The 22,596-nt window shown below is 45.1% G+C and overlaps 12 protein-coding genes across 12 annotated transcripts; 3 read left to right on the forward strand and 9 right to left on the reverse strand.

The window, feature by feature from the left end:
* Positions 1-96: 96 nt before the first annotated feature.
* On the reverse strand, positions 97-3,066 carry CYBJADRAFT_160666 (uncharacterized protein; the record flags this gene model as incomplete). Its single annotated transcript, XM_020213547.1, has 1 exon — positions 97-3,066. The coding sequence occupies one exon, from the start codon at positions 3,064-3,066 to the stop codon at positions 97-99; it is 2,970 nt and encodes a 989-aa protein (XP_020072257.1).
* Positions 3,067-3,501: 435 nt separating this feature from the next.
* On the reverse strand, positions 3,502-7,062 carry SCP160 (Scp160p; the record flags this gene model as incomplete). Its single annotated transcript, XM_020213548.1, has 1 exon — positions 3,502-7,062. One exon carries the CDS (start codon positions 7,060-7,062, stop codon positions 3,502-3,504), a length of 3,561 nt encoding a protein of 1,186 aa, XP_020072258.1.
* A 1,591-nt stretch (positions 7,063-8,653) lies between these two features.
* YPT52 (Rab family GTPase YPT52) lies at positions 8,654-9,554 on the forward strand. Its single transcript, XM_020214293.1, has one exon. It carries the CDS (start codon positions 8,842-8,844, stop codon positions 9,454-9,456), a length of 615 nt encoding a protein of 204 aa, XP_020072259.1. The 5' UTR covers positions 8,654-8,841; the 3' UTR covers positions 9,457-9,554.
* A 180-nt stretch (positions 9,555-9,734) lies between these two features.
* On the reverse strand, positions 9,735-11,226 carry MIC60 (Mic60p; the record flags this gene model as incomplete). The annotated part of the gene is made up of 1 exon (XM_020217301.1): positions 9,735-11,226. The coding sequence occupies exon 1, from the start codon at positions 11,166-11,168 to the stop codon at positions 9,735-9,737; it is 1,434 nt and encodes a 477-aa protein (XP_020072260.1). The 5' UTR covers positions 11,169-11,226.
* A 179-nt stretch (positions 11,227-11,405) lies between these two features.
* CYBJADRAFT_165974 (tetratricopeptide repeat protein) lies at positions 11,406-12,580 on the forward strand. The gene has a single exon (XM_020214294.1). It carries the CDS (start codon positions 11,477-11,479, stop codon positions 12,500-12,502), a length of 1,026 nt encoding a protein of 341 aa, XP_020072261.1. The 5' UTR covers positions 11,406-11,476; the 3' UTR covers positions 12,503-12,580.
* Positions 12,581-12,755: 175 nt separating this feature from the next.
* CYBJADRAFT_135397 (FAD/NAD(P)-binding domain-containing protein) lies at positions 12,756-14,119 on the reverse strand (the record flags this gene model as incomplete). Its single annotated transcript, XM_020213130.1, has 1 exon — positions 12,756-14,119. A coding segment is annotated over one exon (1,364 nt), but the record flags the coding sequence as incomplete, so codon positions are not given.
* Positions 14,120-14,298: 179 nt separating this feature from the next.
* On the reverse strand, positions 14,299-16,576 carry CYBJADRAFT_165976 (chaps family protein). Its single transcript, XM_020214295.1, has 3 exons — positions 16,490-16,576; positions 16,254-16,380; positions 14,299-16,171 (listed from the first exon to the last, which is right to left on the reverse strand). Exons 1-3 carry the CDS (start codon positions 16,516-16,518, stop codon positions 14,339-14,341), a joined length of 1,989 nt encoding a protein of 662 aa, XP_020072263.1. The 5' UTR covers positions 16,519-16,576; the 3' UTR covers positions 14,299-14,338.
* A 254-nt stretch (positions 16,577-16,830) lies between these two features.
* TAF9 (chromatin modification protein) lies at positions 16,831-17,565 on the reverse strand. The gene is made up of 2 exons (XM_020214296.1): positions 17,366-17,565; positions 16,831-17,289 (listed from the first exon to the last, which is right to left on the reverse strand). The coding sequence occupies exons 1-2, from the start codon at positions 17,502-17,504 to the stop codon at positions 16,976-16,978; spliced, it is 453 nt and encodes a 150-aa protein (XP_020072264.1). The 5' UTR covers positions 17,505-17,565; the 3' UTR covers positions 16,831-16,975.
* Positions 17,566-17,581: 16 nt separating this feature from the next.
* On the reverse strand, positions 17,582-18,498 carry CYBJADRAFT_165979 (uncharacterized protein). The gene is made up of 2 exons (XM_020214297.1): positions 18,030-18,498; positions 17,582-17,966 (listed from the first exon to the last, which is right to left on the reverse strand). Exons 1-2 carry the CDS (start codon positions 18,469-18,471, stop codon positions 17,734-17,736), a joined length of 675 nt encoding a protein of 224 aa, XP_020072265.1. The 5' UTR covers positions 18,472-18,498; the 3' UTR covers positions 17,582-17,733.
* A 101-nt stretch (positions 18,499-18,599) lies between these two features.
* On the reverse strand, positions 18,600-19,528 carry MED6 (mediator complex subunit MED6). The gene has a single exon (XM_020214298.1). It carries the CDS (start codon positions 19,484-19,486, stop codon positions 18,695-18,697), a length of 792 nt encoding a protein of 263 aa, XP_020072266.1. The 5' UTR covers positions 19,487-19,528; the 3' UTR covers positions 18,600-18,694.
* Positions 19,529-19,837: 309 nt separating this feature from the next.
* Positions 19,838-21,214, forward strand: RAD52 (recombinase RAD52; the record flags this gene model as incomplete). Its single annotated transcript, XM_020216191.1, has 1 exon — positions 19,838-21,214. One exon carries the CDS (start codon positions 19,838-19,840, stop codon positions 21,212-21,214), a length of 1,377 nt encoding a protein of 458 aa, XP_020072267.1.
* Positions 21,215-21,288: 74 nt separating this feature from the next.
* On the reverse strand, positions 21,289-22,065 carry CYBJADRAFT_123822 (acetoin reductase; the record flags this gene model as incomplete). Its single annotated transcript, XM_020212503.1, has 1 exon — positions 21,289-22,065. The coding sequence occupies one exon, from the start codon at positions 22,063-22,065 to the stop codon at positions 21,289-21,291; it is 777 nt and encodes a 258-aa protein (XP_020072268.1).
* Positions 22,066-22,596: the final 531 nt, after the last annotated feature.

Here is a 22,596-nt window from a genome sequence, read left to right on the forward strand (position 1 = left end):
AGCACATCATGACACTTCTAGAGTAAGAATGGGTAATCAAACTTTGCTTTGGATGTACGTTTATATAGATAGATAAAATATCAGATATAATTTGTTTTAAAGGGTTTCATAAATCAATTCTCTCACTCTGTAATCTTCGTTGGCCTCTTCAATCTCTTCCCAGTTCCCAATGATGTCATCTTTGCCTCTAACAACTCCTGGTGGAGAGCGACCCTTTGAATAACGTCTCCAGACATTACGAGCTTCCTCATCGGTTCCCAGATCCCTATAGGTAAATGGGATACGGTTAGCAGTGAGAATGGTGGCAAGTTTGTTTGTTCTTTGAGGCATGAAGAAGCCACCACCTGCAAGTGAGGTAAAAATATACACTGGTTCATCTTTCAAGAGCTCGATAATCTCATCCTTCGAAGGTTCGTGCAAATCATCAAAGCCATCATCTACTTTAGCCTTGTCAACAGAAGCAGGCTCGTTCTTGGAGACAGTTTCTTCAGATTCATCAGTTTCGAGCTTCTTGGAGGTTACCTCCTCAGGCTCTTCAGTCTCATCAACCGACTCTCTAGACTCCAGCTCCTTTGAAGAACAGTTCTCCTCATTTTCATCTGCCAGATTTTCAGCTTCTTGATCGACCTCATCCTCATTCTCTTTAGTGACATCAGCTCCTAACACGCCTTCAATCTCGCTGATTAGTTTCTCTGTGGCATCTGCGACAGACAGTTTGGAGACACCCTCACTAAGTTGACCAATCGATTTGTCATCACTAAGATCATCGAGATCAGGCTTATCAGTTTCTACCGAAGGAACATTGAGAGAAGCCTTTTCGACGGGGTCGACATCTTTAAGAGCCTTGGAATCTTCAAGAGGACGAGTGTCCTTGACAGATTCTTCTACAATGTCGCTCTCCTCATCTTCCAGGTTAACGGGCACTGACTCCTCAATACTCTCGCTCTCTTCCACTGCAACAGACTTTGTATCAGAGTCAGCAGCAGTTTTTTCATCAAAGTTGACTGATTCTGTAGGAGTTTCAGTTTCAGAGATTGAAGTTTCGTTACTATCATTCGAAGGTTCAACAGCAGTGTCTTCGACAGTTTTGTCTTCGTCCCTGTCCTCCTGTTCCTCCTCTTGTTTCACGTCCTCTTCATCCTCTTGTTTGTCATCCTCTTTATCATCCTTTTCTTCTTCTTGTTCTCCGTCCTCTTTATCTGCTTCCTCGTCTCCCTCCGGGCCTTCTTGAATTCCAGATTTCTCTCCCTCGCTGACTGATTTTGGAACTTCAAGATCTTTAACTGTCTCAGTCTCTTCATCAGAGATGGATGTGTTAAGATTATCAGTGATGGCCGTTTCTAATCCTACTTTAGTTGATTGCTTCTCAGTATCATCAGTCTTTGAGGTAGTCTGAACTGTTTCAGATGCGTTGGCAGTCACAATGCTCGCATCTGCTGGTTTGGCCGAAGTTTCAGTCTCTACACTGCTTATGGTAGCAGCTTTTAGAGAATCATCCTCTACAATGCTCGCATCAGTTGTTTCCGAATCTTCAGCTTTCACAGTCCTCGCAGTGGTTTCAACTGTCAAGGGTTCCACCTCAGCAAGTGATTTCTTTGCTGCATCACTCTTCAGCTCTTTAATTGCATCTTCTTCATCCTCAACATCACCTTCAGGAGCACCAACCACAACTGAATCCTCATCTTTGAGTGATGAGATTTCGTGTGCTTTTTGTTCAACAGCTTCAGGCTCTTGCTCCTTAACAACTGCTTTCTTTTCGGTAGGTTGTTCTGTCACTGCGGAAGCCTCAATATCAGCAAGTGATTTTTTGGCATTCTCGTTCTCTGATTTCTCAATAATATCAACCTCGTCTTCAACGTCGCCTTGAGGAGCACTAGTTATGACTTCATTTTCGTCCTCGTTGAGTTTCTCTTCAAATATTGAAATTGAAGTTCTTTTCAAATCAGAGAAAGCAGAACGAGAATCATTTTTACGAGAAGAGAGATCAGCCTCTTCTGCAACCGAGTCGATGCGGTCAACAAGTTCTGGAACGTGGTCCAGCTCATCGTTGATCAAAACACCTTCATTCAAAAGGTCTTCGTTTGTAACTTGACGCTCCTCGTTGACCCTAGATCTTGAGCGAGACACAGAGCGCAAATAGTCTCTCGAGCCTGCTCTGAAAGATCTGAACGTATCTAAGGTACGGTCGGCAGCTCTCCCTGTTCTAGTCTCATGCGCATACTCAACAGTCCCCTTGTAGGAATCACCCTTGGCCAAATGCGGTCTTTCAACGGTCACATCTTTCGATCTGCTAACAGGTGCAGCCATTGACTGTGATCTTGACTGAACTAGTGGCGACTCCATACCTTCCGGGGCTCCTGCTGGAACTTGCTGAAGGGAATCATTCTCAATGACAGATGTTGGAATGATACTCTGACTCAAGCTTGACTTCATCTGAGGTCTTGATCTGGATCTTCCCCCCATTCTCTTTTCAGAGATACTCTTTTGCAAATCACTCGTCATAGCTGACATTGATGCAATTTGCGAGTCGATCAAGTCCTCCAAGGACATTCCTGAATCCTGGTTCTTCAGCGAATAGATAGAGGACCCTTCACTGGCCGCAGCGGACGACAGCGACGGTGTATCAGCAACCAGATCCGGACGATGAAGCTTGTCGCTGACAGCGTCAACAACAACGAAACTCGACGAGGACTCGTCACCACTACCAGAGGGGTCCTTCTTAGCAGCCAGAACGTCATCGTCAGTTGATGCGACCTTCGCAGAAGCCGGTTTGTCCTTTGAAGGGGACGACGAGGCATCCACAATAACAGCACCGGAGACTCCTTGTTTCACCTTGCCAGTGTCATCGAGTAATTCGTCGTATTCAAACTCATCGTTCAGAAGCGCACCTTCGCTGGCCAGCTCGTTGACGGTGGTGTAGTGCTTCTCCCCAGTACGTTCATCCCTTGTAACTTTGTGGGCTGATCTGGAAGGGGAACGGTACGAAGCTTCGTCGTAATCCGATTCAAGCTTCACGGATCTAACGCTTGCACCAACAAGACTAGGCACTTCTCCTTTGGACGGCATGTTCTAATGTTAACTTTCTCCTAACAACGGATGGGAATCGACAAGAAATCAAACAACGCTGTTGTAATCTCTCCCTCTAAACGTCGGCCATATTCCAACTTACTGATAAGTTGCAATTCACGGGGCTGCGACCCTGGTACACGACACAGGCTTTGTTGCAACAGTACAAATTTAGCAAATTGGCGTGCGTTCCACCGCCTGGCGAGGACGGAGGTCTCCGTTCTGGCCCACTATTGTTAAACCAGCCAAGTGCTCAGCGGTGAGGCATCTTTTATCAACACTCCATAGCTGGCGGTTATATATTACAACCAATTGTATGAAGAAGATAGGGCGTTAAGAGAAAACAAGTCTTATTTTAAATGTTGAATGCTATGTATAGATGATATTTTCTGTTGTTTTTTTATGGGAGGAGGGTGAAGTGGAAGGAGAGTTGGCTCAAGCGCTGATCTCAGAACGGAGGAGCTTCTCAGCCTTCTCGACGGCAGCCTTTGGACCCTTGATGTAGATGATGTCGTTTACCTTGTCTGATGGTTTTGGGACCGTGATCTGTGCGCCAGACTTCTTTCTCAAACTGTTCAAGCGTGAGCCTTGGGACCCGATGACCTTACGGAACACTTTCTCTGGTGTTTTGAACCAGAAGAAACCGATAGTATCGTCGTTGGAGTGCTGCGCAATGGCGTCTTTAATCAACTTCTCAACCTTGGCGACTTCCTCGTCTTCTCCAGACAGTCTCCATGGGATAACATCATCGTTTTCCACTGGCTTATCCTCGACAACGGTGAACTTCTCAGTCTCTTCGCCCTCACCACGAACACCATCTGGAAGAGTTGGAACAGCGTTGGACAGCTTCTGTGCCTTTCTGTTAGCATCACCAAAGCTGATGTCAACGTTGTGCTCAATTCTTACATCCTTTGCGAACAAACCTCTTTGGAAAACAGAGGCATGGACGTTCACTGGAACTTCAACGACAGTCTTCCATGAATCTGCAGTCAACTCAAGAACCTTGGCCTTGGCCTTTTCAACGTTAGCTGGTTGTCCCTGGATCACGACCGAGTCAGATTTGGATTCAGCCTTTGGAATGTCGAGGTAAACATCAAACTCATCTTCCAAAGAACGACGAACGAAACCACCGGCACCGATCAACAATCTGTGCTTGTTCTTTGGGATCTCGAGAGTTTCCTGAATTGCACTCTCTTTATCGGCAACGATGGCCTTGATTTGCTCAATGATGTTCTCAACAACCTTCTTTGGACCTGTGGAAGAGATAACAGAAACATCAGAGCCAGCCTCTGGAACATGTAACAACTTAGCAGCAACGCCTTCAGAGTTACCAAGGGCCTGTGTGATGATCTTTTGCTTAGTTGCACCCTTTGGACCCAAAATGTCCTTGAAATACTTTTGATCAACTTCAAGCTCAACGGTAATGGTATCTTCAACTTCTTTAACAATAGCCTCAATTTGTTTCTCAGCATTGGTCAGTCCTGTTCTTGAACCTGTCAAAACAATAGTACCGGTTTCTGATCCATCCGGACCTTTATGAACCCTCACATCAACACCAGTGTCAACAGCAATACGGTTCACGTTCTCACCAGAACGACCAATGATTCTTGAGATAGCAGCTACAGGAACTGTCAACTCCTTAGTATAACCGTTGGCAATCTCAAAGTCAAGAAGATCCTTCAATTCCTCAGTAGCCTTGGCAACTCCTCTTGATGGGCCCTTAATGGTGACATCATCAGTAGTTCTATCGAAATGGATAGCAACGTTGTACTTAGTTTGCAATTTCTTGACATTTTGACCATTGGAACCGATCAAGGATGCACGATATTGCTTAGCAACGATTAAAGTCTTAGTGATCTCGTCAGCCCATCTCTTAGCAGCATGTGCAATATGGACTTCAGCCTCCTTAACGTTGAACTTGTAACCAGTGATTTTCAAGCCGGTCTTTTCACCTGAATCTTCTTTATCGACGTCGATATTAACAGCAAACTTTTCACTAATCTCTTTCAAGTTAGAGCCCGATTTACCAATCAATCTTGACAAGACAGATGTTGGAACAGTAGTCTCAAGAACGAAGCTGTACAAGTCAGTTTGATCAGCAGCATCAGCCAGTAAGGTGGCAATCTCCTTCTCAACCTTAACAACATCAGTCTTTGCACCCTCGATGAAAACCTTGTCATCTGCTTCAGCTTTACCATCATTGTGAAGCACAATATTTACAGAGTTTGCAGACTCAATCAAGCTTGCTAGAGTAGTTCCGTTTGGCCCAGCAATGAACTGTTGCTTGTCAGATGGAACGTCCAAGACAACTCTCTTCAAGTGTTCTTGGGCCTTTCTCAGCTCATCCAAAGATTCAGCAGTATTTCTTAGTCTAGAGTCAATCTCCTCTTGGGTTGGTGCGAATTCGTCATCCTTGCCGTCAAGTGCAACAAAGATGATATCATCCGTGGCATTGTTAGATAGTTCGGACAATGGAACAACAGCAACATTTTCAACCTTTGCAGTTCCTTCAGTAGCATGAACAACTCTCTTTGCAAAGAATGAAGAAAGATCGGAAACAACCAAGAAGCGGGATGGTGTGAAACGGTTGACGGTATCAATAATGGCCTTTCTAGATGCCTGGATCGATGCAGGATCTGATGAAGGACCACTGGTCTCAATAGCAATCGAAGACAACTCATCACCAGCTAACTTTGAGTATGGAGGAGCTTGGATACTAGTGTGATGTTGCTTACCAATCTCCTTCAGAAGACCAGAGTAAGACAAGAAGGCAGCCAAACGTCTGGCGTGGACAACATCACCACCGTGAGCTCTGGAGATGACCAGTGAGTCAATGACAAACTGAGAGCTTGTGTTTCTAGCAGACTTGATAGCGGCGTCAACGTTCTTTTCAAGACCAACAAATTCAACTTCAGTATCGTCTTCTCCATCTGGGAGTTTGACAACAACTTGGAACTCCTTCCACAATTGTTCAGTGTTGATGAATTGTTGATATTTCTTTGGAATGGTTTTAACATCAACCTTGATCTTTTTGTTCAAAGAATCGAACTCCTGTGAGAGTTCATTCTTCTTGGAAATAACCTCATCTCTCAAGCCAGAAATGGTGATGATACCGTTCTTGTTTGGACCTGCAACGACCAAGTCCTCCTCGCTAGATTCAAGTGGTTGAACAAATGGACGGACCCTTTCAGGAACGGTGATTCTTGCAGTAAGAGTCTTTGTCTCTTCCTCAACGATGGCCAAAATACTCTTCTTCGCCTCAAGAACACCATCAACGTCACCGGTAATGGTGACGGTGATCTCATCGTCATCTTCCTGGTCGGTGGACGAAGGAGTTTGAGATCTCTCGATGTCAATCTTGGTAGCAGTAGCCTCAACGATTGGTTTCAAGTTTCTACCACCGGAACCGATGATTGCAGATCTTGTAGATGCAGGAACCTTGAAGGATTCAGCGACAGGTTTAGTCAGACGACGAACCAATTCTCTTCTGACACGAGCAACATCGTTTGGCTTACCGGTAACGATGAAGGATCTGTCTTGGGTCTTTGTGGACAAAGTGGACTCGATGGAGACATTGTGGGCCTTCTTGAGATCAGAGACAATCTTGATGAACTCGGTCTTGATGATGTTCAACGCAGCAATGTGGGAGATGTTGAAAGCCTCTTGAACGTTCTTAGAACGGGCAACACCAGCAGTCAAGTTGTTCGAAGAGTTACCATTTGAAGAAGGTGCCGAGCTAACACTTCCAGAGGACACAGTGGTCTTCATAGAAGGACCCCAGGACACGGCATTCTTGTTAGTGGCAACAACGCCGGAACCAAGAGTTGGGAAGGCGTTCTCGTCGTTGATAGAAGGTGGTGGGACAGGTGTAGTTTCAACAGGAGTTTCGACAGCGGTGGACTCTTCAGAGACAACATCCGTGGTGGAGTTGTTTTCGTCATTGATCTCAACATCGGCAACAGCGGTTGCAATGTTGGTTTCGTTTTCAGTGGACATGATGAGTATTCAAGTCAATTTCCAGGACGGCAGAATTCAATTCAAACGGACAGCGTGGGGAGCGGAGTGGAATATTTCTCTTTTATTTCGGTTGTTTCTTTCGATTTCTCTTACTATGGACTATCTGACTAGCAATGGCTTGGAACCAACTCTTTTGATCAGAGAGACAGACGATAAGGAGAAACACGGAAGATAGGAACTAAAAGATGGAAATAATGGACAACGTATGTAAGTTATCGACTAAGGAAAAGAAGGTCAAATGGGTGGAGCCAAATGGAAGATCTTTAAAGCGAATAACTCAGTTAGTACGGGTTGCAAGTGAAACTTAGGATTGGCCGTTGATAGGACAATTCGTTCTCTCTTTGTTGTGGTTGTTGTGGTTGTTGTTGGAGATGGCGATGGAGGTGAAGAACAAGCAGAGGGATTGAATTTCGTGATCTTCGAGTGACGTGTAACTAAGGAATTCTGTTCAATTGCAGCCTCACTGGGCGAAATGCTGAAGTTCTGCCCCGACCGTTGTGTTTTGCGCAATTCGCAAATCGATCAATGTTTTTGCGCGATGTCATTTTGGCGTAATATTTTTGGCGTATAATCTGACGCCTGTTTTACACGTAGGGTAACGCTTAAGGCGTGAAGTGATGGTTTATAGTTGATTGGAGAGGTGTTTGTCTATTGATGATGGTTCATCTGGCAGAAGGGGGTGGTTGATGAGAATGGGTTGTTTGGAGTAGTGGACCTCAAATCAGGCTCAGCGGAAGGGAACATGGGATGTATGGACGTGGTTAAGCTGATGGTGGTGCACTGTTAGTGAAAACCTCCACAAGGGTATGCAGAGAGACATAAATATTGTCGTGTGCGATTGTAAGCTATTACTGTGGATACTCACGTCAATTGGAATGAGACCTGAACACTGATAGTGGGAGGACTAGAGAAGCAGACATTGGATCATAGATCACCGTCGATTGGCACTGACATGTTCCATCAACAACCACTCACAGGGGCCAGGTGTGAACCTTTCGAAGAGTGCTCTCCAAAGCATAAACTCTTTTAACTACTGTGACTGAGCGTATTGTGGCAAGTACTATGTAGATATATCGATGGTTGGTGCATGTATTAGTTTCCTGATGGGGGAGTTCTGCTAGAGCAGTACAGCAAAAGGTACCCACAGACAATGTGTGCGTTTGTTTGCTGCTTCTCAGCACAAAGTGTATATCGATATACACTTCCAACCTGGTATCGTAAGGTAATCACTAAAGATTCAGCTTAACCCTACTCAAGACCAACACGCCTCAAATGGATAAACCGTATCTCCTTCCAGCTAGGTACAATTACCAATGTACGTAGCGTATATGTAGGGCCAAGCACGCTAAAAAGTTACAACATTTCACCAGCCCTATTTACCGTAATGGATATGCGTGGCTAGTGAACTATCTCAAACGGGAAGTGCGAGGCTAGTGAAACCGAATCAGGAAAACTGCCGTTTGCAGATATTATCGTGTCTTTGTTTTCATTTTGTTGTTTTTCCCTTATGCCACTGGGCTTGTGCTTTTCGGTCGTTCCTCTCTCTTCTCCCCTAAGCTGCTCTTCCCACAAATTTACTTTGTTGTCATCAACTCCACCACCTATCAACGCATTATACGGGACACTATCACGGATAAAACCTGTTGTATACCGATCAGATCACATCACTGGGGGAAAGTCTAACCGCTGGTGTTGAAACATATTACGACATTCTAATATTACCCACTCATCTGACATACTGCACATTTGATATTCGATATGTCCGCAACTCAACAAGAACCTCGTTTCGCACAGTTTAAACTGGTGCTTCTTGGTGAAAGTGCCGTCGGTAAGTCATCCATAGTTCACAGATTCGTCAAGGACTCATTTGACGACTTCAGAGAGTCCACGATCGGCGCTGCATTCTTAACACAGACCATCCAACTCGATGAAAACACAACAATCAAGTTTGAGATCTGGGATACCGCCGGTCAAGAGCGTTACAAGTCTTTGGCACCAATGTACTACAGAAACGCCAATGCTGCCGTGGTGGTTTACGATATTACACAGGAGGCTTCACTTGAGAGGGCCAAATCGTGGATCAAAGAGCTTCAAAGACAAGCTAACCAGGATCTTGTGATTGCGCTTGCTGGGAATAAGTTGGATTTGGAGTCCGAGAGAAAAGTCGCAAAGGAAGCCGCTCAGGCATATGCTACAGAGGAAGGCCTGCTCTTCTTTGAAGTCTCTGCAAAGACAGGCCAAGGTGTGAAGGAAATTTTCCAGAGCATTGCAGAGAAGTTGCCACTGGAGAGCCAAATAAAGTCCAAGAGCCAGCCAAAGAGTGTGAACCTCCAAAGACCAAGCACAAACAACCAATCATCTTGTTGTTCTTGATCCACTCAGGTTGATACCATTTTTATAAGTTTGTTTTCATCTTTTTTGTCTTCCAGAGAGTTCTCTTTCTTCATGACATGTAAGCTTCTTCTTTTCCCTTGTTAGTTTATCTTGCATCTTTGCTCCATTTACAGAATAGCGTGCTACAATAATCAAACCGTAACCAGTTCCTATCGACATATGAGAAGCGATTCTTATTACAAGACGTTGGTGTGGAAAGAATGTTTTAATGTTTATATGTTTCTTGTATGTGTCAGTGGTACAATATTAGAATATCTCTAGTACAAGGATTTGCACTCCAAGTCGATAACCTTGACAAGGAACTCAACTTCCAATCTCTTTCTGCTCTCAACAAGCCAATCATCAGCCAATGTTCTACTCCAGCCCTTCAAGTTGGCAACTTCCTCAACGGCATCGTCCAATCTGTTTGTCACCAAGTTGTTTTGAACTCTGGCAATGACACTCTCAATGTCTTTACCTTCAACGTCACCAGCCTTGCTCAACAAGAAGAACGCAAAGAATTTAGCACCCAAGTGACCGAGAACACCAGCGTTTGGTGGTAAGAGAGCAGCGGTTCTTAACTCTGGAGCCAACAAGTTAAATCTCGTTATCAATTGAGAAGGCGTCAAAAGACCCTCAGATGCAGCTTTTGGATCAATGGCATCAACAGCGTTGACGATGACCTTGTTATCAGCCTCTTGGGCCAATTTTTTCAATTCAGCAAGCTCTTGTGAGAACTGAACATTCTTTTCAGAGTCTAGTTTTGTTCTGATTTTATTCAATTCGTATTGCAATTGAACTTTCAAGTCGGCATTATCCAAATGGTGATCAAGTTGGAGAACAAGAGTTTGAAGGTCTTCCAAAGACTTGTTCAATTGAACAAAGTTAGCATATTTACCTTCACGCTCTTCCTCCAAAACCTTTGCAACAGCATCGGTACTGGCCTTTTGAGCATCGATGGCAATCAATTTGGCACGGTTGGCAAATTCCTTCTCAGAGACTTGCTTGTTCAAGGAAACCTCGGTGGCCAACTGGGCATTGTGATGATCCTCAATCTCTTTAACCTTCGCGTCAAATCTCTTGTTGAAGTCTGCGAGAACCTCATTGGCTTTCCCCTCAATACCCTTTTGGACTTTTTCATCAAACACCTTGGAAGAGGTGTCCTGTAAAGATTTGATTTCGTTATCCAACTTTGTGAACAGCTCAGAGAGTGCACCAAAGTCAATGGCGTGGTTCAACTCACCGTTGTTGATCTTTGTGATGAACGCGTTGAACTCCGTGATGGCATTTTGAACGTCTTGGTTCTCACTCTTCAATTCCAACAATGGCAGCTTGTATGACGCGGAAGGGAAAGATGTCGTGGAGACGGTGTCCTTCACCTTGGCCACAGCCTGCTTCACTTTATCAGAAAGAGCCTCTTCCTTCTCTTTCACACTGTCAATCTTTGTGGAGAACAACCCGGACTTTGGGATCTCAAAGGTCTTTTCAAGCTCTCCAAACTTCTTCTTGAAGTTCTGAATATTGTAGTCTTTGTTGGTGTTTGTTGTCAACGACTCCACAAAGTCAACCGCTTCTTCAGCAAACGGAACATTATCGGTAAAGAGCTCGTTGAAGGCGTTGTTCTGAAGAGCTAGGGCAACACCTCCGGCGTAGAACACCGAAGTTCCCACAACGAGCTTCGTGAACGTTTTCCCAACAGTGGACTTGAACATTGTGCTCTCTCTTCTGAATCTGTCCTCTCCTTGCACAGTAGAAATGAGCGCACTTGCCCTTCAGAGGTTGTTTTCGATCCCATTTTCGTTCAGACGAGTTTTTCCCGGTGATCCAATGAAAATTGAGGGTATCGTCGACTGCCGAATCCGGAAGTTGTGAAATGCGCGCTGGATACATGGAGAAGAAAAACCCGCTCATCAACATGTGTCCGCGTAGCAAGCTTCAGGATGAGGTGAAACGGGGTCCCCAAATTCCACCTTGATGCTTGAGTGAACCAAGCTGTGGAGCCATAGAACAAAGCACAACGATGTCTTCAATTGACGATATTGAGAACCTCATTAGCCAAGGCGATTACCAACGTGCGCTGAGTGAATTGGAGCAAGTCATTAACCAAGGCCAGGCTTCCCCGAAGGCGCTCATCCTCAGGGCCAAATGTTTGGTGCAGCTTGGGGAGCACCAACGTGCTATTCAGGATCTTCAGAGTGCCAATGATATGAATCCGAATGAGGAGGAGTCTCGAGAGATTGGATCTATGGTTGAGAGCCTCTCCAAACATGTTGTTCAGAATATGGATACCACATCATCTCGTGCCTTGGGCGATTCGCAAGACAGAGACCTCACCTCCACTCTGATGAATGGGTTGATGTCTGGGGGAATGGGAGGCATGAATAGCGGGTCAGGTCACTCGTCGCAGTTGGGTATGCTGGCGAGCCTCTTCAGCTCCGGCTCAGGCCGTCAGTCTAACCAAGGTGGTTTCTCTCTGGGTAGTGTTGTATCAATGCTCTCCGGTGGTTCGCAAGGCGGTCAAGGTGGATCCTATGGCGGTCAGGGTGGATCATACGGTGGCCAAGGTGGAAGTGGTGGCCTAAGCTCCCTGCTCTCTATGTTTGGCGGCCAAGGTCAAGGTCACGGCCAAGGTCAAGGCTCTGGATATGGTAGTAACGCAGGTAGCTACTATGGAAACCAAGGTGGTAATCAAGGTGGGAACTACAATCCAAACCAAGGTAACAGCTCGGGATTTGGCCAAGGAGGCAGTGGTGGTGGACTCTCCGGTATGCTTAACTCATTTATGGGAGGTTCCGGCAGTGGATCTGGTCGTCCATCAAATGGCAACTATGGATCAAACCAAGGCAGTTATGGCGGCCAAGGTGGATACGGAGGCCAAGGTGGATACGAAGGCCAAGGTGGATATGGTGGTCATCATGGTGGTCGCCATGGCGGTCCAGGTGGTCCAGGTGGTCCAGGTGGCCCAGGTGGCCCTCCTCCTCAAGGCTTTGGTGGCCAAGGTGGGGCTCAAGGCTTTGGTGGCGATGGTTACGGAGGAAGATATTGATCTTCAAGTTGTAAAACATTTATATGTGACTGAAAAAAGAGAGAACATATACTCACAGGTTATTCGAACCAGCATTGAAGTCGTAGTTGTATTGTCTTTTCCCCGATTTGAACTCGAAGAATAGCCTTTCGAATTCATCCAATGCAACATCGTATTCCTCTGTTGATTGTAATATTCCATCTTTCAATGGATCTGATCTAGCAGGAATATGGAGCTTGCGCATTGGATTAAAATAATCCTCCTTCAAGTTCAACACTCCGTACTTGTGAAACATTGACTCTCTCACTGTTTCGAGACGGCGTCGTTCCCAGGCATATTGCTCTTGTTTCAATGGGAGCTTCCTCTGGCCAGTCCATACACCAGCAATGGCAGCAGCCTGTGATTCCAGAGTACGGAACAATGGTGGAGCAACGACTTTGCCCACCATGGCTATGGTAGGGTCTTCTATGTTGAACACATGTTGGTATAAGCCTTTGACCCTTGAATTTGAAGAGGGAAACCTACACCGAGCTGGAGTGGAATATTCAAGAATTCCCTCCTCAAGAAAGGGTAGCTCAATATGGTAACCAGTAGCAAAGATCACAGCGTCTATATCTTCCAAAATTGTGCCATCTGTCAGCTCGATTTGCTTAGTTTGCGGTATAAACCTCGAGATACTTTGAATATTCTTGAAACTATTCGTACAACGAGTCATATGAGTCGACAGATATAGCTCATGACTGAGGTTTCGACTTATCAACACTTCTTTGGCAACTTGATCTAAGTATTGGCCAATGTCAATTGCGGATATGTTTCCACCCACAATGAGAACACGCTTGTCTTTGAAGCTCAATGGGTCCCTATAGCTCTTTGAATGAAGTACAGAGCCAGGGAACTTGCTTACATATTCGCTCAATCCAGGGTAATGCGGAATAAAGGGAATACTGTAGCTTCCCTGTGCCAATATTACAGCGTCGAAGCATTGCTGATACCATAAATCTCCGCCATCATTGTGGGGATTACTCACTCTCAATGTAAGAGTCCACTTGGAGCCAGCTTTCTTAACGTTATACACCTCGGTATTGAAACGTATATGCTCATCCAGATGCTCAGTTCGAGCAAATTCCAGTAATCTTTGTCTGACTTGTTCATGCGTCAAGAATGGCCCAAGACCGTTTAACGGTTCATCGGACCTCTCAGAAGTTGAGTGACGCATGTATATCTCTGGCACATTTGTATATAAGCCAGGCCATATTGCACATCTAGACCAATTGCAATAGCTTGGATCAGTTTTTGTAGAGATCTGATTGTTTATAGATGTATTTTCAAGCTGCTCATCACTTGGAGCATATGTATGTTCACCTCTGATGACCTTGACGCTATCGTACTGTTCAGTGTTCAGCACATGTTGTGATGGCATCGGCGGGTCCAATTGGTAGTCATCAGTAAACCAGGTTCCTCCAAGCTCATGTTTCTGCTCAAACCCTATGATGTTGAATCGTCGTGTGTCAGGACAGGCGTTCTCACAATCAACATACGTTCTTCCACATTCATCTATAAGAGCCAGTTCACGAAGCACAGTTAACCCAGCAACACCACCCGCACCTATGATAGCAATATCCTCAATTGTATCCATCGAGCAAGTATAGGGAGACTAACTGCTTATAGGTAGACAGGAGAAAGCTTTCATCAAAGAACAGTCTCATAAAAAGACCTTGGGAACCACATTAGCGCATCAAACTCCGAAGCCGCACTCACGAACGCGTAATACACGCTTACAGACTATACACCTTCCAGTAGAAATAGATACGAAAAACTGGTACAGTTGTTTATTTATACAATGGCCATATCATTTACTTAGGAGTCAGCACCAGGTCTGTTGAACAATTTGAAGAATTGGAAGTAATCGTTCATCATTGCAGCGACACCAGTCTCTTCTGCGTATCCTGCACTGATCTCATTCTCAACCTTGACCAGACCCTCTCTCTCAACAACGGTACCTAGGGCTTTCACCAGGTACGGTGCAAATTCACTGTACCAGCGGTGATTCCAGGCAGTGAGTTTGACGATGAGCTCCAGGATCAAATTGTCCAAATTGTCCAGTTTACGCTCAATCTGATGGGCACTTTCAACAGAGGCCTGATCAGCTGAGCCATTTGCTCCTGAGTGCAATGCCTGCTTCTGTAGGCCTTGTGCCTCTAGGAGGTAGTATTTCAACAGGTTTCTAGTACAGACTGGGGCAAAACGAGTCTCGAGTGCGTTCTGGAAAGCGACAGATGCTTCCTTATAATGGTGTAATCTAAAGGCACACATGCCCAAGTATTCCCATTCTATTGGCAGTTTTTCATATACGGTCCTTTGTGCCTGGAAGTGGATCAGTTCCGCTTGCCACATGGTGTAGGTCTTCAGATCATCGTAGAGAATCATAAACAGGTTATCGAGCCATCTTTCACATAGCCTCTTTTGCTTGAATCCATCATCTGCGTTTACGTTACCGTTCTCTGCAATATTGGTTTGGCTTGTCGACTTGGATCTGTATTCTTCCTCCATGACAAAGATTCGTGCTCTGTACTTCAGGAGAGCTTCCCAGCCTGTTCTATGGACAATTTCAGTCAGAATGTTGTAAGCCTTTGCCAGAGTAGTTTTCAACTTTGCAGCTGGCAAGTTTGCTAAAGCCTGATCGATTGATCTGTGTTCTTGAGCAACCATGTTAGTATCCAGCGCAACAACATCTTCTAGAGTGACGTCGTTTGGTAGTGGTAGATGAACTTTATCAGCAGGAGCCAACAGCAAACGTTTCAAGTGATACTTTTCTTTAAAGGCAGCCATTGGACAAGAGTTCAAGGTGAAAAGGGATTGTTCGATATCACCAAGTTCGAGATAAACCTTTGACAAGTTAGCCCAATAGTTGAACTCAGAGGGAGCAGAGTTGACTGCATCGATTGCAGATTTCAAAGCCAGAGTTAATTTACCCTTCTTGATCAAGAATTGAGATTCTATGAGCAAAAGCTCAGGGTCTCTCGGGGTCTTTTGGATACCATCGTACAGAGCCTTAACTGCTTTCACTTCTTCATCTTTCAACAGCAAGACTTTAACTATCAATGCCACGACAGATTCCTCCTTGGTTCTCAATCTCTCCAAGATTTCCAAAGCCTCATCGTATAACCCGGTTAACTCAACGGTCTTCAAGAGCGCATCCACCAGATAATTCTGTACGAGACTAGCTGTCTGAACCTCTGGAGCACACCCAATATTTGGACCCTCGTAGAACAACTCTTCAAATGCGTGAAGGAACAATTTGGCCAAATCTGGAGATGAGAATGGGTCAAGAGCTCTGGACTCGACAATCGCATTGACCTGTTCTTCCTCGTCATCAGTGGTGACCAGTGATCTCATAACAGAACTTGCAAAGACACCCAACCAGATTCTATCAGTCTCTTGGACGTGCTCACCACGGCCATCGATGACATACGTCGAGACTGCACCTGGTAGATGACAAGTAACCACAACGTCGACTTGTGAAAACGCATCGTAAGACGCATAGATGGCCTTTGTCACTTTGAAATGCTTATATTTGCCAAACCAAGCCTGTGGTTCCTGAGAAATCGTATTCGCAATCTGATTCAAGTGTGCTGCTACAGCAGAAGAACTTGAGTTATCAAGACCTGTGTAGTACAGGAAGGTACCGAGCTAAAGCGTTGTTAGAAAGCCATCAAGAAGAAGAAGAGAAAGAAAGCACACAAGACACAATCATCAACATCAAAACACATACCTCCGGTGTCTTACCTCCTGGCAGCACCTTAGTTAAGCTCACAAGATCAGGAGGCCCCAGTTCCTGGAACGTTCTGATCTTCGCAGCCCTTTCATCTAAACAAGACCCCGGGGTGTCCTCTTTAACTCTGTAGGAAAACACACACAACGTGTCAGTACTAATGTTTCAAGAGGAGAAGAAATAAACATGAAAGCGCACAGAGAAGGGAAGCTGTGTGAAAGTGCATGCATACATACTCTGGAATGGAGCGTTGTGAGGTGATCATCTGTTGTTTATACTCGCAATTGATGTTCCACTGCCACGGTTCAAGTATTGTTTTACTCCCGTTATAGACGTGGGCCTCCGAGAAGGAGAAAAAAATACACACAAAACCCAGCGCTCGCTACTGATTTCGTATCGGCTTGTTCGTTTTACCGGCAGTCGGGTTTTAAAGATTACATAAGCAGGCTATGTGTATCAACAGTGTACGGGTTTGGTTAGCCATGTTGAGGTTATTCAGTTCTTGTTGGTGTGGACAAGTACATGCTATGGTAATGTAGTATTGTAGGCATTGATGGAAGTAGCAATGAAGGAATTAGTGGTTGTTTCCCCAGGCTATTTTTACTCTCTACACAGGGTACCTCAGAGACCGTGTGAGATAGCCCACTGTGTGTGTAATCGCACTGTGTGTGTAATGATTTGACGATGTATTAGTATACAGATGAGATATACGAACACGGCCATCACGTTTCCATGTTCGCATCCTCTTCATCGCTCAGCGACCAGTCCCTTGCGGTTAAGCAGTACTTCTCTGGCGGAAGTCTTATACCAACACCGGGAAGTACCGGTGGTAGCGTCTTCTTGTTTCTTTCAGCTGCCAGCTCAAGCAGAAGCTCCTTTGGTGTAACAGGGTTGAATTGGTAGTTCGTTCTTGCAGCAATAGCCAAACGTACGTCTTCAGTGGTGAGGTTCTTACCAGTCAGGGGACCATTGCCGCTACTACCACGAGAATGGTCGTTGTAAACGACAGCATCTTTCAGTACGCCTGACGTGTATCCTGGTTTAGAGCATTAGCAATCGTTCAAAAGCAGATTCCCAAATCTTCAGTGGGAAACCGAGTCAGAGGCACTCACTGTATGCAAAATCTATCAGTTGTAATGGCACATGGTCTTCATAGTTTTGAACTCCCTGTGCAGCAAGGATCAAATGAAGAATACGCACATCACGCGGAACGACTGGTTCATTATCACCAGCATAGTTTTCCTCGGTCATTGTGTTATTTTGAAGCCAACTTGTTTATCAGCAAAGTGATTTATTCGTTTGTTGACTGGTGTTATTGTCATTTCATGAGTGTTGTGTTTTTTTGTTGTGTCTTTTTTTTTCAAGGCGCTATCATCAACAAATGCCACTTCACGGGAACCAGGGAAACCGTTTACACAGGGGTTACACACATCGCTAAAGAGAAGTGTATACAGATATATAGAAATACTATACTAGACGATCACAACTCATCCTTTACGTTCTTGACTTCTTCCTTGACATCCTCCTCGGACTTGGAGTCACCAAGAGCATCCTCCAAAGTGATTGAGGTGATAACCTCACCATCCTCATTCAACTCACCGGTACCGGAGATGACAACGTCAACAACTGGTTTGTCTCTCTTGGTCTTTGTGTTCTCGACCTTGTTAATGATATCGAGACCAGAAAGAACCTCACCGAACACAACGTGACGACCTTGGTCAGTGTTAGTAATATCACAAGATTAAAGAGCTAAAAAAAGCTATGAAAATAACGTACCGTCCAACCAGGAAGTGACAACTGTGGTGATGAAGAATTGAGAACCGTTGGTGTTCTTACCGGCGTTGGCCATGGACAATTTACCTGGCTTGTCGTGCTTCAACTCAAAGTTCTCGTCTTCAAACTTATCACCGTAGATGGATTTACCGCCACGGCCATTTCTCATAGTGAAGTCACCACCTTGGATCATAAAGTTTGGGATCACTCTGTGGAAGATGGAGTTGATATAACCAAAAGATGGGTCCTTGGACAATGTCAATTCACGGAAATTCTGTGCTGTCTTTGGAACAACGTTACCGTAAAGACCAAGCACAACGCGTCCAAGGTATTCATCGCCTTGAGACAGGTCAAAGTAGACCCTGTCGGTGATGGTTGGATCAGTAGCCAAAACCGCAACGACGAAAAGCACCAAGAACGAAACAACAGAAGTAAAAGCCTTCATTTTATTGGTATTTTGGATTAAAACCACTGTTGATTTACAAGCGTGTCTGAACGACAAAAAGGACACGAATCTTTCCTACGTGAGCTTCCATCACACTTCCGCGCGGAGATTGCGCGGGCGGCGGGTGCGTTTGTGGGTTTTGTGCTTTGTTTACACTACAGAAGGAAGAAAAGATAAACATTGATATACACATAAAAGCACATTTCCACAGGTCTTTTACCCATTATTGGATGCTCCTTTTACCCTTCTTTAACGAATTGATGGTGGCTTCGTCTGACGTCTGATGTATGGACACCTGCGGCCGTATTGGTTTTGTGAGGGATTCGATGTTGTTCTCACTGGTTTCATCCTCAACGTATGCAGGCGTACCGTTCAGCGAGATGTTGAAGAGGTTGTCGATGGTGCCGCGGGAAAGTTGGTCATTCTTATCTGATGTACCCACTGCTTGGAACCCAGGTGTTGTAGGGGTGTATGGTGTGTTTCCCAAGGTCCTGGATCTCGACGATGACGCTGAGTCCGGTGCTCCTGCGGTGGGTTGTTGAACTTTATATGTGTGTCCGTCTGAAGGGGTGAACTGCGCCAGCGTCTGTAGTTTGTTCATGGACTCTTTCAACGACAATGCAGTGCTCAATAACCTAGACGAGATGACGTCTTTAACAGTCGGTGCCATGTATACATCTGCACCAATGATGAAGTAATCAGCCATGGGCTCCACAAGTTCGGGGCTCTTCCTATTCTGTTTCCTTATGATCCAGAAATCCGGTTCTCTACGATGCAATATGACAAACTCAACACCGACCAGCTTCTTCAACTCTTCCTCTAGATGCGCACTATTGGCTTGATAGCCTTCTTGGAATTGGCTCTGCATCTTAACAGTTTGGTTGTTGGAAGTCCTGTCAAAGAATGGCGACTCTGAGAAGTACTCGAGAACGTTATCTGTTCTTAATCCAAACGATTGAATCCATTCGGGACTCTTCCATTGAAGCTCATCGAGCTTCTGTTTAGAATCAGTCATCGAGATCTGTACTTTCCAATGTGTATGAACAGGTGCACAACTTCCCTGTGTGTGATCTTTTCACCGTTCAATCACTTCTCCTCCTCCTCCAAGTGAAAAGTGATCCTGGTTTCAGATTTCCGACCGTATTTGATCACATGACATCCCTCCCGGATTATGCTGAAATGTAAACAAAGGAAACACGCGCACGCGCTGCGGTCTCGAAGGCGAAATTTCAACCTCCGATCTCTCTCTATGTGTGTGCTTTTCAGAATTACTGGTTGAACAGTTGCTAAAGGAGAAACGTTTTAATTTATCAGGCTTTCCCTTCTTGTCGTTGATTTGTTATTGGCTTATATTGATAAGAGAGTGATGAGCCATCTACACAACAAATCATTTAAGGATACAGTGGTGAAGACTGAGCCCTTTCATCCCTCGGAGGTTGAAGATATCCAAGCAAAGCTCGACAAGAAACTTGGCCCTGAATATGTTTCAACTAGACCAGGTGCTGGTGGTGTACAGGTGTCGTATATCGAAGGGTGGAAGGCTTTGAACTTGGCTAATCAGGTGTTTGGTTTCAACGGATGGTTCTCTGAAGTGAAGACGATCAACGTTGATTACCTCGATGAACGTAATGGCAGGTATAACGTGGGGTTATCCGTTGTTGTACGGGTTACTCTTAAGGATGGTTCATACCATGAAGATATTGGATATGGAAGCCTGGATAATGCCCGTACGAAAGCCATGGCTTTTGAAAAGGCCAAAAAGGAAGCGATGACAGATGGATTGAAAAGAGCATTGAGATGTTTTGGCAACGCCATGGGTAACTGTCTCTATGATAAGGAGTACCTGAGTAAAATCTCTGGGGTGAAATGTGCACCCCCAGATTTTGACGAGTCTAACCTCTTTAGATTTAACGATATGACAAGCCGATCGGCGGCAGTTCCAAGATCCCCCTCAAAACCTGAGAGGGCCAATCAGGTACCAACTACAAGAGCTGGAACTAGTTCAACTACTACTATTAGACCACCTCAGAGATCAGTTCAGCCGGACATTCCGAAGTCAGTGGTGCCAGAGAAAAGATCCTCCGAACCAACAGGTCCAGTACAACCTGCCAAACGAGTAGATAACGATAACATGTTTGATGATTCTTTGACCTTTAGCGATGATCTAAACCTGGAATCAGAAGACTTCAACGATGAGGTGAATGAACTACTTGATGCTAAACTTAAAACACCTGCTCTGGGGCAAGAAGGTGAGAAAGGAAGCCAACAAAATCAACAACAGCTCAATCTCTATACTGAGCCATCACAAGAGAATGCATTCACTAATGAGACCCCATCTAGACGACCAAATGAAACAAATAAGAAAGAAAACGGCTCCTTGCAACAGCCTCAAGAACCACAAGAACAACCAAGTCAGCAACATGCACTAGTGAATCCACCAGCTGAGGTTAGCTTTGTTAAAGCCAGGGTTGCAGAAGAAATACAGAAGAGTTCCTCAGCTATAACCAGCGAACATGCATTTAATCCGCAATTCATCTCACCATCAATACGGAGAACTGTTGACCCCACAAAATCCACACCTATAAAGAGATCAGAAGTGGCCCCTCCACTACAACACCGCAGTGCCCTACGGTACGATAATCCACAGTTGATACCTAATCGTCAAATTGGTAAACCTCGGTATCCACCACCAAAGAGACCGATTAATAAAGAACAAGAAAAAGAGGGTTCTGGTACATCATGATCTTACTTAACAGCTGAAATGAAAGTGGAATCTACATTGAGACATATTCAGTACTTATAGAACTATTCATTCTATCAATTGTAGACAATACCACCGTCAACAAGAATGGATTGACCAGTGATGTAATCGGCTTTCTCAGAGGCAAGGAAACTGACCAAGTTTGCAACATCCTGTGGCTCGGAGCCTCTACCAAGAGCGATCCCTTCAATGTACTTCTTCAAAGTCTCACCCTTTGGTGCACCAGTGTATTCACCCATCTTTTCATCAATGAGATCCCACATTGGAGTGAGAACAATACCTGGACAGTACGAATTAACTGTGATCTTCTTCGAAGCAAGTTCCTTTGCTGCAACTTGGGTCAAACCTCTAACGGCAAACTTGGTAGCAGAGTACAGACCAAGCATAGGGAAGGCTTGATGACCAGCGATTGAACAAGCATTGATGATCTTACCAGGCTGATCCAGCTCCTGGAACTTCTCAGCAGCAGCTTGGATACCGAACAGGACACCACCGATGTTAATCTTGCACAGCTTTTCAACATCAGCAGCCTTGACATCAACCAATGGCGCGATGGAGGCAGCACCTGCGTTGTTAACAAGAGTATTGAAGTTACCCAATTCCTTATGAGTCAAATTGACTGCGTTGGCCAAGTCCTCTTTCTTAGAAGAATCAGCTTCAATGAAGAAGGACTTGCGACCAAGAGCCTCAATCTCCTTTACTGTTTGCAACGCCAATTCCTTCTGGAATGAAAGATCAGTAATGGCAACGTCGTAACCATCACGTGCAAGCTGAAGTGAAATACCTTTACCAATACCTCTGGCGGCACCTGTAACTAGAGCAACTCTGGACATCGTGTAAGTATGTGTAAGAAGAATTAGACCGTATCAAACTGTCATAGGACAGACATAACCATTGTTGATGATATGGACAATAACACCACGTTTTATACTCCACATGGTTCTCCACACGGTCGCAGTGTGGGTGTAAATTCTGCAGCCAGCTGGCGAGTCGACCTGGAAAGCGTCAGTCAGGCCAGTGCTGCATACCTACCAACAGGGGTGTACAAGAGAGCAAGGTAGCTCCCTTGATGTATGGCTCTAACCCTCTAGAGGTGTGGGAAACCTTCGATTGGGTCTCAAACCAGCGCTACTGAGCGAACATTCTCCCCACGAACTCCTAAACCTAGCGGATTCCGGATCTTTTGTGCATATAAGCAGGTGTGTACTTCTCCAACTGGTGCCTATAGTGTTTCTTGTGAGGGAGCTTGAGAACTTATAGCAGCATCTTTCGGGGTGGCTGTGATACTTCAAGGAGAGATCTTCATAAATGGTGCGACACAGATCGCAGCATAACCCCCACCAGTATGATTTCAGTGACTCAAA

This window comes from Cyberlindnera jadinii, assembly GCF_001661405.1.
Source record: "Cyberlindnera jadinii NRRL Y-1542 unplaced genomic scaffold CYBJAscaffold_2, whole genome shotgun sequence".
Taxonomy (NCBI): domain Eukaryota; kingdom Fungi; phylum Ascomycota; class Saccharomycetes; order Phaffomycetales; family Wickerhamomycetaceae; genus Williopsis; species Williopsis jadinii.

Excerpts from the sequence above, each read along its gene's own strand:
- YPT52 (XM_020214293.1), top strand. The coding sequence starts at position 8,842 with ATGTCCGCAACTCAACAAGAACCTCGTTTCGCACAGTTTAAACTGGTG.
- CYBJADRAFT_165974 (XM_020214294.1), top strand. The coding sequence starts at position 11,477 with ATGTCTTCAATTGACGATATTGAGAACCTCATTAGCCAAGGCGATTAC.
- CYBJADRAFT_165976 (XM_020214295.1), bottom strand. The coding sequence starts at position 16,518 with ATGATCACCTCACAACGCTCCATTCCAGA. Across the intron at positions 16,381-16,489 it reads TCACAACGCTCCATTCCAGA|AGTTAAAGAGGACACCCCGG; the intron begins GTATGTATGCAT and ends GTTTTCCTACAG. Across the intron at positions 16,172-16,253 it reads CAGGAGGTAAGACACCGGAG|CTCGGTACCTTCCTGTACTA; the intron begins GTATGTGTTTTG and ends ACAACGCTTTAG.
- TAF9 (XM_020214296.1), bottom strand. The coding sequence starts at position 17,504 with ATGACCGAGGAAAACTATGCTGGTGATAATGAACCAGTCGTTCCGCGT. Across the intron at positions 17,290-17,365 it reads ACTGATAGATTTTGCATACA|GATACACGTCAGGCGTACTG; the intron begins GTGAGTGCCTCT and ends GCTCTAAACCAG.
- CYBJADRAFT_165979 (XM_020214297.1), bottom strand. The coding sequence starts at position 18,471 with ATGAAGGCTTTTACTTCTGTTGTTTCGTTCTTGGTGCTTTTCGTCGTT. Across the intron at positions 17,967-18,029 it reads TGTCACTTCCTGGTTGGACG|GTCGTCACGTTGTGTTCGGT; the intron begins GTACGTTATTTT and ends ACACTGACCAAG.
- MED6 (XM_020214298.1), bottom strand. The coding sequence starts at position 19,486 with ATGACTGATTCTAAACAGAAGCTCGATGAGCTTCAATGGAAGAGTCCC.